At 31.7% G+C, this 13,024-nt stretch overlaps 1 protein-coding gene across 1 annotated transcript in view; it reads right to left on the minus strand.

Annotated features, from left to right (window-relative positions):
* The window catches only part of Hcn1 (hyperpolarization activated cyclic nucleotide gated potassium channel 1), a 355,144-nt gene that overhangs the window by 106,615 nt on the left and 235,505 nt on the right, over nt 1-13,024 (minus strand). Inside the window, exon 4 of the mRNA XM_046456309.2 lies at nt 5,498-5,716. Within this exon, the coding sequence (XP_046312265.1) occupies nt 5,498-5,716 (219 nt within the window). The remainder of the gene's footprint in view (nt 1-5,497; nt 5,717-13,024) is intronic.

Genomic DNA, 13,024 nt, shown 5'->3' on the forward strand with positions numbered 1-13,024 from the left:
CAAGATGAACAAAATGGAATCACTTTTGTCCTTTTTGAAGTTTTTAGGATTTTAATTTTGGTAAACTGACACATAGTAATTCACTTAGAAGATTGGCTCAACCATTAAAAAAACAGATTCTGTTTAAACAACCTATTCTCTATCTGCTTTGCACTTATGCAATCTACTCCCCAGTTTCAGTAAGCTAATGAGTGTATTAAGATATTTGGAATTGATAATTTCTGCAAATAAAGTGATTCTTTGGTCATATTGAAATTCCATATTAAAAACCTTCCATGTGCATCAGTATAACAAAGTAAGTTGAAAATCTTTCTCTAAATTCATAATGTGTATGTGCTAAAATCCTTGCTCTTTATAGAGGAAAACATGCACACATAAATTCTTGGTCCTGTAATTATTTGATAGGAAAAAAGGTTGACAAGAAGAAAAAATAATAGTAGGCTTCACAGGAAACAATTCAAATATATGAATTAAGATCTAGTAGTATAATGAAACAAGATGATCAAAAGAAGTCTCACTTCATGAAGGCAAGATAAACTGCAGGTATACCTATAAAAGACGGTAATAACTTAAGGTCAGTTAAAAAAGAAAGGAATGGTCATAGTGGAGAGTTTTTTAGATAGGTATTTCTCAAAGCTAATTCCTTTGAACATAAATAATTTAAAATACATGGAGGCTTGGCATAGAGAGCAGAAATAACTTGTTGAATATTTATGGCACACAAATTTATGGCACACACATTTTAATAACATTGTGTCTACTAATATTTCTAAACCTATTTTTATCAGGGAACAGTTTTATATATGTACAATACTTATTATCATGACCTGTCGTACTGGCTTTGACAGAAGGTAAGGACTTAAAGGATTTACTAGTTGGGACAGACTGCTTCAGGTTCATTGAGCAACTAATTTGAGACACGATATTGGTCATGGAAAAACCTTCCTCACACATAGTTTTACAATTGTAAAGGGTGACCCAAGATTCCTCGAGGCTTTAACTTCATTAGCACTATGTAAAGATCTAAAGGAAGAGTGAGAAGTTTCCTGATTGGACTAGTGCTCAGATTTTTTCAGAGAAAACAGTTGCTCTGCTCTGAATCCCTTCCCAAATTCTGCAATAAGTTTGTAAGAAGGCTACTTTCTCATATGGGTGTAGAGAACACCTCAACAAAACCACTGGAAATCTCAAATAGATTCACATTTGGCAGACACAAGTCTGGGGTCTGGAATTGCATCTGAGAACATGGTAACAGTCTGCAGACACAGTTGTCTGACTCTCACCAAGGAAGGCTGGATGGAGGCTTCTCCTTGGTTTCATGGAGGAGGCAGGGAGCCTGAGAGATGGCCTAAGGGAAGGGTGCATGGATGCATTTGTGCTTCCTTGTGGACCAGATCTGAACCATACAGGAGGACCAGCATTACCTCCTGGGTTTTATCTGAAAGATCCTCATGGAAGAGTAAGAAACTCCTAGCAGACAAAGACTGGAGATGAACTGTGAGAATTTTCCAGTTCTCATCCAGGAAATGCAGGAAAACTTAACAGATTTCACTTAAAGAGTTCAAAGGATCTCAGGAGGGAAATGTTAGCACTAATCATCTGCAGACCCACACAGAGACACTAGCTTATCACATATACCAGACATATTAAAACTAACTCTTTCCTTCCCTTTCCTTCTGTTTTCTACCCTGGTGAGAAGAGCAACAACAGCTCCTCATGGGCTTATGACAGAGAAAGAAAAGAGGACATGGACAAAGCCTCCTTTGTTACTCCTGGCTTCTGCCCCCCAAATACATGAATGGGGTTGGGGAGGATTTAATTTGCCTAGAAAAAAAATCTCATTAAGTCAAATTAAAGGAAATATTGGAGAGAAAATTGCACTTTCTTTAGAATATGAAGTTGAGCTTTTTCATTAGACCTGTTATAGAAACTATACAATTTCCTGGTAATGTAGAACAGAACATTGGGGGAGGCAAAATAATAATTTAGTAAAAACTCAAAGTAGCCAAATCACAAAACAAGGTGCAAATCAATCATACATTCAACAGAGCCATCCTATAATACCAACCTTCTCACATTATAAACTCTCTAAATGAAAGGAAAAGAAAATGGAGCTGCCTGAAAATAGTAGAATACCAAACATGACAAGCCATGAAACCAGCAGCATAAATTATAATCAAATCAATGTTTGAGCTGTAATATATATGTATGTATGCACACATATAAATGTATATATAAAAAGTATATACATATATGTATCTCTTTATATATCTATGTATCTCTCTCTCTCTCTCTCTCTCTCTCTCTCTCTCTATATATATATATATATATATATATATATATATATATATATAATTTAAAAAGCAACTGAAATGGAAAAGGCAAAAATGTAAGAGAAACTAGAGTGAATTCTGGAGCAAAATTGACTGGATTGAATGTACTCTGAATGGCAAGTAAAAAATATTTGAAGGAAGAACATATAACATATATTAGCTAAAGTTTACTTCCTTTACATAAAAATATGTTATTATCAGGTTTATGAAAGTAAAAATATTGTCAACATGAATTTTAAAGTCTTTTGTGGCAGATTCCAATATACCTAAAGACAAATACAATGAGAATATTTAAACAATTCTTCAAAAGATTAAATGTAGAATTATTTTTAAAGCTCAGTAATTCTACTTTTAGATATACACCAAAAGCGAAACACATACTCAAATAAATACTTCCACAGAATTGTCAGTAGTGGCAATTCTCTATTCATAATAGAGAAAGTTCCAAATATTCCCAATGTCCATCAACTAATGAATGAATATACATGATTATTATATCCATACAATTGAGTATAAATCTTCCATAGAAAGGAATGAAACATGAATACATTTTACAAGGTGGACCATCCTTGAAAACACTAGAGAGGTCACATAGTGTAAGATTACATTTTTAAGACATTCAGAACCAGAAACATAGAGACAAAAAGCTGATCAGTGTTTGCCTATGGCTGGGGAGAGGAGGCCATGGGGACTGACTATTTAATGTGCTCCTCTTGGGGTGCTGAATATGAGGTGGAACTAGATAGACATGCAAGTTGTACCATACTGTGAATGGACCAAATGCCACCATGTTGTACACTTCAAACAGTTAATGATGAAATTTTTGCTTAAATTAAAAAATAATAATTTAGCAAAGACTCAAAGTGGCCAAATCACAGAAAGTTCAAATCAATCATATGTTAAGCAGAGTCATCCTATAAGATTAATCGAAAAATAGACATATAAGATCATAATAATACAATTTAAATATTAACAGAAAGTACTGAAGAACTTTGTTGTCTAGTATAATTCTGACTAGAAAATGAGTACAATATTCTATAGCTGAACTTATTGTGGGATATTTGGACACAAATATATTTACAAATATTTTCTTTGAACCAGCTGCTCCTGATTAAATTAGTCTGAATGTCAGGGGAAAAAAAAAAAAAAAAAACAGTGTTAACAAGTATCCTCCCTTTTACCAAACACAGGTAAGATCCATAATTTGATGACTTGAAATACAGCAAAGATCACAACATCCTTGTATATAAATGTCTACATTATTAAAGAATTAGGATTCCTAGGTTATATCTGATTTACATGAGCCTAAAATCATAAAAACAATGGCAACATATTTAATGTGCAAAACAGTGCTAAGCAACACAGTTCTGGAAAATTAAGATTTGTTTGTTTTTAAGAAAACAGGAAGCAATGATGCAAACAAACTAGATGGGAAAGGAGGACTTTAATTTAAAGCAACTAAAATGGAAAAGGCAAAGATGTAAGAGAAACATCAGATATATGATGTTGTAGCCTTACCTTAAATCACTATAAATTACCCCAAACTCATTTGAATATATTACCTTAGTTCAAATTCACCATTGTATAAAGTCTTGTCCCATCCTATGCTCTTTGTTCTATACAGTTTAACTGGAGTCTTTATTTAAAAATGAACCTAAAAACAATTTTGGTGGTTAATCTTTTCATTGCCTCAGTAATGAAGAACCAACTTCTTCACTGTAATAGATGGTGGCAGTGTAATTACATTCAGGGGAAATAAAATGTCTAGGTTTCCTTTCTCCTGTTGTGTGATTATAGTATCAAGCACTTCTGTAAATAAAACAGCAACTGAAATGCTGTCTTGAAAATTAAGCTATTATCATTCACTAAAAGTATTCTAGAGCAATTTTAGCCATCACTTTCAGAAATGACTTTTGGCAGCTCAAATGCCATATACACTATCATGTGCAATGGAGTCCCTGTGTTTTATGTTCTTCCTTCAAGTGTAAAATATTCTCATTTTCTTGTCAGAAAGTTACTAATATTTGGTTAAGGGTATTAGTAGTGTTCTACTAACCAATGTTTAGTCCCAGCCAAAGTAATTAAGCATATTAAAAATGCAGTGACTAAATCATTGCATAAAATTACTTTTTTTCTCCCTTTTGAGAAAAGTTTAGAGCAACAATCATTTTAATTAACGCGTTGTGCATAAGAATGCACAACAGCAGCTGTTTATATGCATTTTTAAAACTGAAGGGTGTGGTGAATTATCTAGCTAAAGGGCAACATATGTTCAAATGAGTGTATGAATTGTAACATTAATTATGGTTACAGCATGGAGAGAAATACAAAGGGGCATGCGCAATGACTGCCTGTCCCCATTTAGTCAGTTAGCATTTTTCTAACCTATACTACAGAAAGGTATATAGTATAATATTGTGTGTGTGTGTGTGTGTGTGTGTGTGTGTGTATATATATATATATATATATATATATATATATATAAAACTTTTCAAAAATTTTTATATTTTATAGTTGTACATAATATTGGGGTTTTTGTTGATATAACCATACATGCATGGAATATAATTAGCTCCCTTTCAATCCCCAGTGTTTTTCTCTTTCCTCCCCTCCTCCTTCCCCTTGTTCCTTTTCCTCTACTCCACTGGTCTTCCTTCTATTTATTTATTTAAAAAAAATTTTCATGGTACTTTATACATTCACATAATTCTGGAATTCACTGTGTTATATTCATTTGTACATATATACATAGCATAATTTGGTCAATTTCATTCTGTAGTTCCTCCCTTTACCTGTCCTGCCTCCTTCCCATTCTATTTCCTTCCTCTATTCCCTGGATATCCTTTCATATAAAATTTTTGAACTATGATAGAACACGAAGCATGATAAGACTGTATATCAGCTTCATGCATTTTGAAACATGTTTTTCTGTGGATTCAAAATAAGATTTTTAAAAATTTATTATTCAAGATAGAAACTAAAAATAAATGAAAGCTGTGGGATTGTCTTGAAGAATCCTCAAAATATCAAAACACTGTGCTTTCTTACTTTAACCATTTTAGCTCATTATATTTTTGATAGCCAGAAATAGATTTGTTAGTGTGAACACAATTAATTCAACTTACTAACTAGTTGATAAAGTTATAAGAGATAAAACAAAATACCTTCTCTTGATACTGCCTCCTTGAAGAATCCAAAGACTGGATTAATGCCGTGGCATGACCAACAAACATGGCGTAACAGGTGGCCCCTACAATCATGCTCAGCATGGTGATCCAGAGGTCTGACATGCTGACTGGGGCTTGGGCTCCATACCCAATGCATAGCATGTGGCTCATAGCTTTGAAGAGTGCATATGAATACTGTTTTCCCCAAGAATCATTCTGGAACATGCGGAAAAAAAAGGAAACAGAAGAAGCCATTAGAATAGTAAAAGGAAAAGTGAGTGGGACCTGTACACAGAGGCATTACACAAGAGCAAGTACAGGGGGAAATCTTTATAATCGAACATTCACAGAAACACTCTTCACTGCCAATCAAGTGACTTGATGTTTTTCAAATGTTGCTTAATACAATGAAACAGAATTAGTCCACTCTTAATACATGTACATCTAATGAGTTTTTACTTTACTGTTTTTAAAACTAAAATTCTTTGGGGGATAATGATTTAAGTATCTTATAACAATACCAAGAATGATGATGGACTTGAGAAAACCTGATCATTCTTTAGTAATGTACTTGGAAGTTGAAGAATGCAGCAGGTGGGCATGAAGCATATAGGCCCAATTGTAGGAATTTTCATCAAAACTATGCTTTTCATATTTTAAAAGTCTAAAGTGATATATGTGTGGTGTATTTAATCCTTTTATCTTTTTAAATAAAAAACAAACATTTTTGAAATGTAGTTCTTATAAATGGAAACTTCTTTGATGTTCAATCTCAAAGCAGTATATATAAGAATTCAAATGTTAGGTTGAAAATGAATGATCTTGTTGAATTTTTATGAAACAAAATAAAATTTAAAAGGTAAAAATCATCTTGGCAAACATTCTTGCAGAGGGGAAGCTGATTCCCAAGATTAGTTATTAGTTGTAATTTCTGATGTCTCAAAATTATCAAAGAATTTAACATTATCAAGAAAGATGGCAGCAACAACATTAATCAAAGTAGAGGGTCCTTCTGAGACTGAGGCCCTAGACAACTGGTCACACACCCAGAAGTCATCCCTGCCTTTGTCAAATTAACTCTTACATCACCATAAAAATTTAAAGTTATTTTTAAAATATTTTGAAAAATATAGATGTTGGGCTGGGGTTGTGGCCCAGTGGCAGAGCACTTGCCTAGCATGTATGAAGCACTGGTTTCAATTCTCAGCACTGCATATAAATAAATAAAATAAAGGTCCATTGACAACCAAAAAAAATTTTTTTAAAAAAAGAATATTTTGCCTCATTGTTTTGAATGAGTTTTTTTTTTTAAAAAATCAAAATTATGGATTTAAAAAAAATTAAATATAATAAGGTGTAAAAGTCCAAACTCATAAACTGTGGAACACGTGAGACTAGCAGCAAATAAATTGCCCCATTAGTTGAAAGAGTTAAGGTTCTTAAAGTGACATTCATGGTGACTTTCTTACAAAATAAAGTCAAGCTGTTATATTAAATTAACCCCACATACATACAAAAAAAACATACACATAAAAGTATACAAAAATATTTTTAAGGCTAGAAATATATCTGTTATAAGATACTATATAGATAGAATAATGAACCCATGCAGAGATTTTTATTTGGGAGAATGAATCCTAAAACTTTTTCATACATGAAAATACACAAGTATTCTCAAGAAAATACACAAGGTTCCCAAAATTTGAAATGCTCCATGAACAAGAAATGGAGTATTCAACAAAGAAATGTATTCTACAAAAATCTCGAGTGTTCCTGTTATTTTAAATGACAGATTTAAATTCATGAAATTCAACTCAAACCAATATTCTAAAATTGAATTCATTACAAACCATATTACTAAATGAACAAAGGAATTACACCCTATAACAAAATATAAATGAAACTTGATTCACTTCTTAGTGACTAAAAACTCTTTTGTGCTCCCACAGAGCTCAAGCCTTCACCTGTAAACAGCAACTGCCATCCTCTACATGATGACCTTCTGTGCCTGCACCTACTCATAGATCAGGGCAAGGACCACATCTCACTGATCTCATTACATAATCCGGTGGAAGCATTCAACACTTTTATTGTTGCTGAGTGAAAGGGAGAATAAATAGATTTTGACAATGATGTTAAATCTAATGTAAGGTGACTTATTTCACACAAGGGGATAAAGGAGCCATATTGCTAGGGCATCTTGATATCTTAGATATGATACACAGATAAAATCGACATAGTTTAAAAGCCTAATGGGGGTCCAGTGGAAATGGAGCTTTAATTGCATTTTTATTATTTATTCCTTGATTTTCAGAAGAGGAAGGGTGCGGAGGGATGTCAGAAAAATTTAAGTAAATTTCCCAAAGTAATAATGGTTTATAGTAGCTAGAAACTTTCACATAAGCAATTACAATTTTTTAAACTTTTCTCCTTAGGTGTGAATATGCATATACAAGTGCATAACTCAAGTGGGTCTAGTATAGTACATGGGCAATTTTTTCATTATGTTTTAACCTTATCTTCTGCTTTCATTCCACCTACAATTGCCCAAAAATAAGACATGGATTTATCTGTAACATTCACAATGCTCATTTAATCAAACACACACAGTCACACACACACATATACATGCACATACGTAGACACATTTAAACACATACTGGTTTATTCTACAAAAATGGATAGTATTTTTTTGAATGAATCCTAAATATGTGAAAATATACAAGTGTTCTCAAGAAAATAAGCAAGCGTCCCAAAATTTGAAATGCTCCATGAACAAGAAATGGAGTATTCAATGAAGAAAGGAATATATTCTACAAAATCTTATAATATATAATATGATCATAACTATATATTAGAAATTGGGGGAAATAATATTTGCATATTGCTTTTATTACAAAAATTCCTTCAAATTAATCTGCTAGTCATACATGTGTGAATAGTTTGCTTCTGATCATACCATAACTAACTTTCCAATGATGTCCAGTTTTGCTATGTTAAACTATAGTGAAAAGTATCCATATATTCAGTTTTATTTTAAAAATCAGATTTTTGAGAAATGTGTTTGTTGGTTTAAAGAGAAAAGTTTTCCATTTAATTTTATAATATATTTGCCAAACTGATTAGAAAGGCTAAAACTTTTCTAAAATCTGTTTGTGAAAATAAACTGTAAACCCTCCTACAGTAAAAACTAGTCATTCTTTGTTATTTTATTTTCAGTTCCCTGACTAGATAATCTGTAAAGTTATTCATATAATTTCTAGCTAGATTTTCTCATCTATAATGAAATTCTTATTTTTCTTCATTGAATTATAGCTCTTTGAAGATCTAATATCAACCCTTTAGATCACAAGTGACATAAATGCTTATTCTTAATTTATCATTTGCCTGCTAAATCTTTTGCTATCATTTACAAAGCAGACATTTTGATTACTTAATGTTGGAAAAGTAAGTCTGTAATTTCCTCAAGCACTGCTGGGTTTCTATACTGGTTAAAATGATCTCCCTAATCTTAGATCATTCATGTGCCTTAATTTTTGAGATTGTTTATTTCTACATTTATTTTTTCTTATATATGGAAAAATAACATATTTTCTTTCATTATAAAAGGATTATACCTTGTGCTGATGCACAACCTTTAATGAACTTCTCATTATCATAGACATAAAAAGTATCTCCTTATAGAAGACAATATAGGCAAAATATTTCAACACACAGATATGGGCAAGGATTTTTTGGATAAGACCTCAAGAGTATATACAAACAAAAACAAAAATTTTTAAATGAGATTACATCAAACTGAAAATCATCTGCACAGCAAAAGAAAAAATAGAGAAAGGGAGAAAAAGAGAAATATTTGCAAAGTATGTATCTAACAAATGGTTGATATCCAAAACACATAAGGAAGACTACATACTTGATAGCATAAATAAATAAATATCCATGTTAAAAACTGGGCAAAAAAAATTAAATACACATTTCTCAAAAAAAGACATAAAAGTGGTTGGCAGGAGCCTGAATAAATGCTCAATATAATTTACCATCAGGGAAATGTAAATAAAAATCACAATAAGATATCACTTTTCTTCATTAAGAATGGCTATTATCAAAAAGACTGAAAGATTGTAATTTTTAATTCTGGAAAAAATGTGAACAGAAGAAAACACTTGCACACTATGAATGGGAATGTAAATTAGTAAATTCATTATGAGAAATAGCAAGTTTCCTCGAAATATTAAAATAGAACTGACATATGATCTATCAATCTCACTACTGACTGTGTATCTAAAGGAAATGAAATAAGTATGTCTGAGAGTCATCTGTATTCCTGTGTTCATTATTCACAGTAGCCAAGAAATGAAAAGAACCCAAGTGTCCTTAACTAATGAATGGATAAAGAAAATGTTGAACCTATATATAACTGGATACTATTCATCCATAAAAAAAGTCTGAGTCCTCTCGTTTGTGACAATTGTTGGAACTGGAGACTAGTATGTTAAGTGAAATAAGCCAGACACAGAAAGTCAAGTACAGCATGATCTCACTCCTATGTGGAACCTGAAAAACGTTGATCTCATAGAAGTTGAATGTGAGACTGGGGAGATTGGGGAGGTGGCAGAGTACTAAGTTAGAGTTACATGGGAGTAAGAGGTCCTGGTGATCCATGGCACAGTAGGGTGACCATAGATAATAATAATGTACTCTATAATTCAAAGAGAAGATTTTGAAATCTTTCACCACAAATGATAAAGTATTGAGGAATAAATATTTTAACCCAATTTAAACCTTGCACAAAATATACATGTGTCAAAACATGAAATGGTGCCAGCCTTTATATATATAATTATTACGATTTTATGTAACAGTTAAAAAGTAAATTTAAAAATCCTTTATTCTCTAGTGTCTCTGTATACATTGGTACTTATTTCTGAATTAAATATGTATGCTTCATTGATCTATTTGACCATGTCTGTGCTAATAACATTTGCTTTTAATTAGTGACATTATCATTTATTTTAAAATAATATAAAACAAGGAGCCCTTTTCAATTCTAACCCCCTCCAATTCTTCACATAGTGCAATGAAACTTCAACAAGACCCTATAGTAAAGCAGGTAAAAGTCAAATACAATCTGCTGGATATGGTTCAACTTCCAGTGTCTTAAAACTAAAGAAAAGAAAAATATGCAATAATTTAATGTGTTATATATATGTATAAATATACATTCACACATATACATGCATACACATTAGTGAGTAAAACTGTATCATTTATATCACATGTATATATACACACACACCTTATATTTAAAAAAAATTTAGTTGCAAATGCACACAATACCTTTATTTATTATTTATTTATTTATATTTATGTGATGGTGAGGATGGAACGCAGTGCCTCACATGTGCTAGGCAAATGCTCTACTACTGAGCTACAACCCCAGTAGAAGATTGTAAAGCAGCCTATCAAATAATATGTTTTGTTGGATTTCATGACCTGTTGAACTTAATATAAAACATTAGCACTGTATTTTTAAGTATATTAGGAGGTAATGAGTTATTTCTCTTCAATTCACATGATAGAAGTTTCTTAGTTCTTCAATTCATATTTGATTTTTTGAGAAAAATATCTCAAATTACTGAAATGCCACGATTCTTAGCAATAGTACCTCTTTCAAAACTCAGTTATATACTCATATATACTTTTGGTTGGAGAAATTTACTTATGTTTCTCATATTTAGTGCTATGATATGCATACAAGCATTTGCCATCCACCCTTGGTATTATAGGAACGATGAAATGACTTTAAACAGTAATATGTAGTTATTGCACTACTAGATTATTATTTCGATAAAGATTGATTTCTAATTATTTTAAGAGTTTGTTCTTCTCTTTTCCTGGGTCAATTAACCCTCAAGATCTAAGTGTACTTTTTCTGGCTTCAATAATTATAATAAAATGCAACATTCACAATAACTAGAATTATAAATTAAAATTTAATGATGCATAATGTCATGCATATTTTTTCTCATACTTACTTTAATGTTGTACATTATCTTAAAATAAAAACTAAACAAACACACACATATAACACACATACACACACACACATATATATATATATATATATATATATATTTTTTTTTTTTTTTTTTTTTGATACTAGTGATTGAAGTGGAGGGTGGGGGGTGGTACTTATCCAGTAAGCCATATCTGCAGATCATTTCTTTTTTCTTTTTATTTTGAGACAGAATCTCACTAAGTTGCTCAGAAAGTAAGTTGCTGAGGGTGGCTTTGAACTTCTGATTCTCCTGCCTCAGCTTCCTGAGCCTCTGGGATTATAAGTATGTACCACTGTTCTGAGCCATTATTTTTAAACTTGTCTTGTCCATTAACCCAAACTTTTTATATCAAGACCATTAGTACTACTTATAAAATGGTCCTCAAATCAGGTATTATTTCAGCATTTTAAGTGTGATTTTTCATTTATAAAGAGCTTTCCAAGAAAATCAAAATATTTTCATGGGGCCTCTCTTTGTATAACAAATATATGCAAATATAAGCAATTATATTTAAATGTATTTATACATATAAATATTACTAATATCATACACACACATACATACATACACATAATATATGTATATAAATGATACAGCAGAAGAAATAAGCATATTCCTACACAGGCATTATTATATCATGTCCTTGCTATTCCAAACAGTCTGGAAACCTAACCCAATATTGTTATTACATGTTGGTAATGCAAAGTTTAGAAAAATTAAAACATTTCCTTAAGGTCATACATTTGTAGGTACCAAAGCTGGAATTCAATCACAAGTTCATCTTATCCACATAATAAACTTTCTCTGTTCCAATCATCATAGCCATTTATTTCATAACCATTTATATGAATAAAAGTCAAGATAACTGTAATGCATAATTTTGAAGCCTTTTCATAATATGACCATATCACAGAAATTCCTCAAATTATGTTTTATGTCAACAAGTCAAAGCAAACTACTGCTATTTCTTAAGAAAATTTAGAGAAAAGTTATCCAAGGTTTTCATCATAGTACTCTTAGAGAAAATCCCAGCATAAGTTTGAATCCAATCAAGACAGTTTGGCCATACACTCGTCCTTCATTCTTACATTTCAATGTTGGTCAAGAATCCTCACTGAGTTTTCTTCCTCTCCACCTGCCCTAAAGCCTGGAATGGAGCATACTACCGGTTACCTAATGCAAAAGTTTCTCTGGAAGGATCCTTGCAGAGGATCTATACTCCTAAATATGGAAAGTACCAGTAGCAAAAGAAGGCAGGTTCAATATGAAACATTAATTGATTCTGTGTGCTTTCATTCAACATCTGGATCAAGGAAAATGAGCAAGGATGTCATATTTCCTGTGTGTTGTTATTTAATATGCACCTTTCATTAATTTTATGGGGTAGAGCCAAGAAGGTTTATACTGATGATCCTCAAATTAGTGGATCATCTCTTTTAATGGTATTCTAAAACAATGACCT

This window comes from Marmota monax, unplaced genomic scaffold (genome assembly GCF_021218885.2).
Source record: "Marmota monax isolate L192 unplaced genomic scaffold, Marmota_monax_Labrador192_F-V1.1 WCK01_AAM20220418_F8-fsc00037, whole genome shotgun sequence".
NCBI lineage: Eukaryota > Metazoa > Chordata > Mammalia > Rodentia > Sciuridae > Marmota > Marmota monax.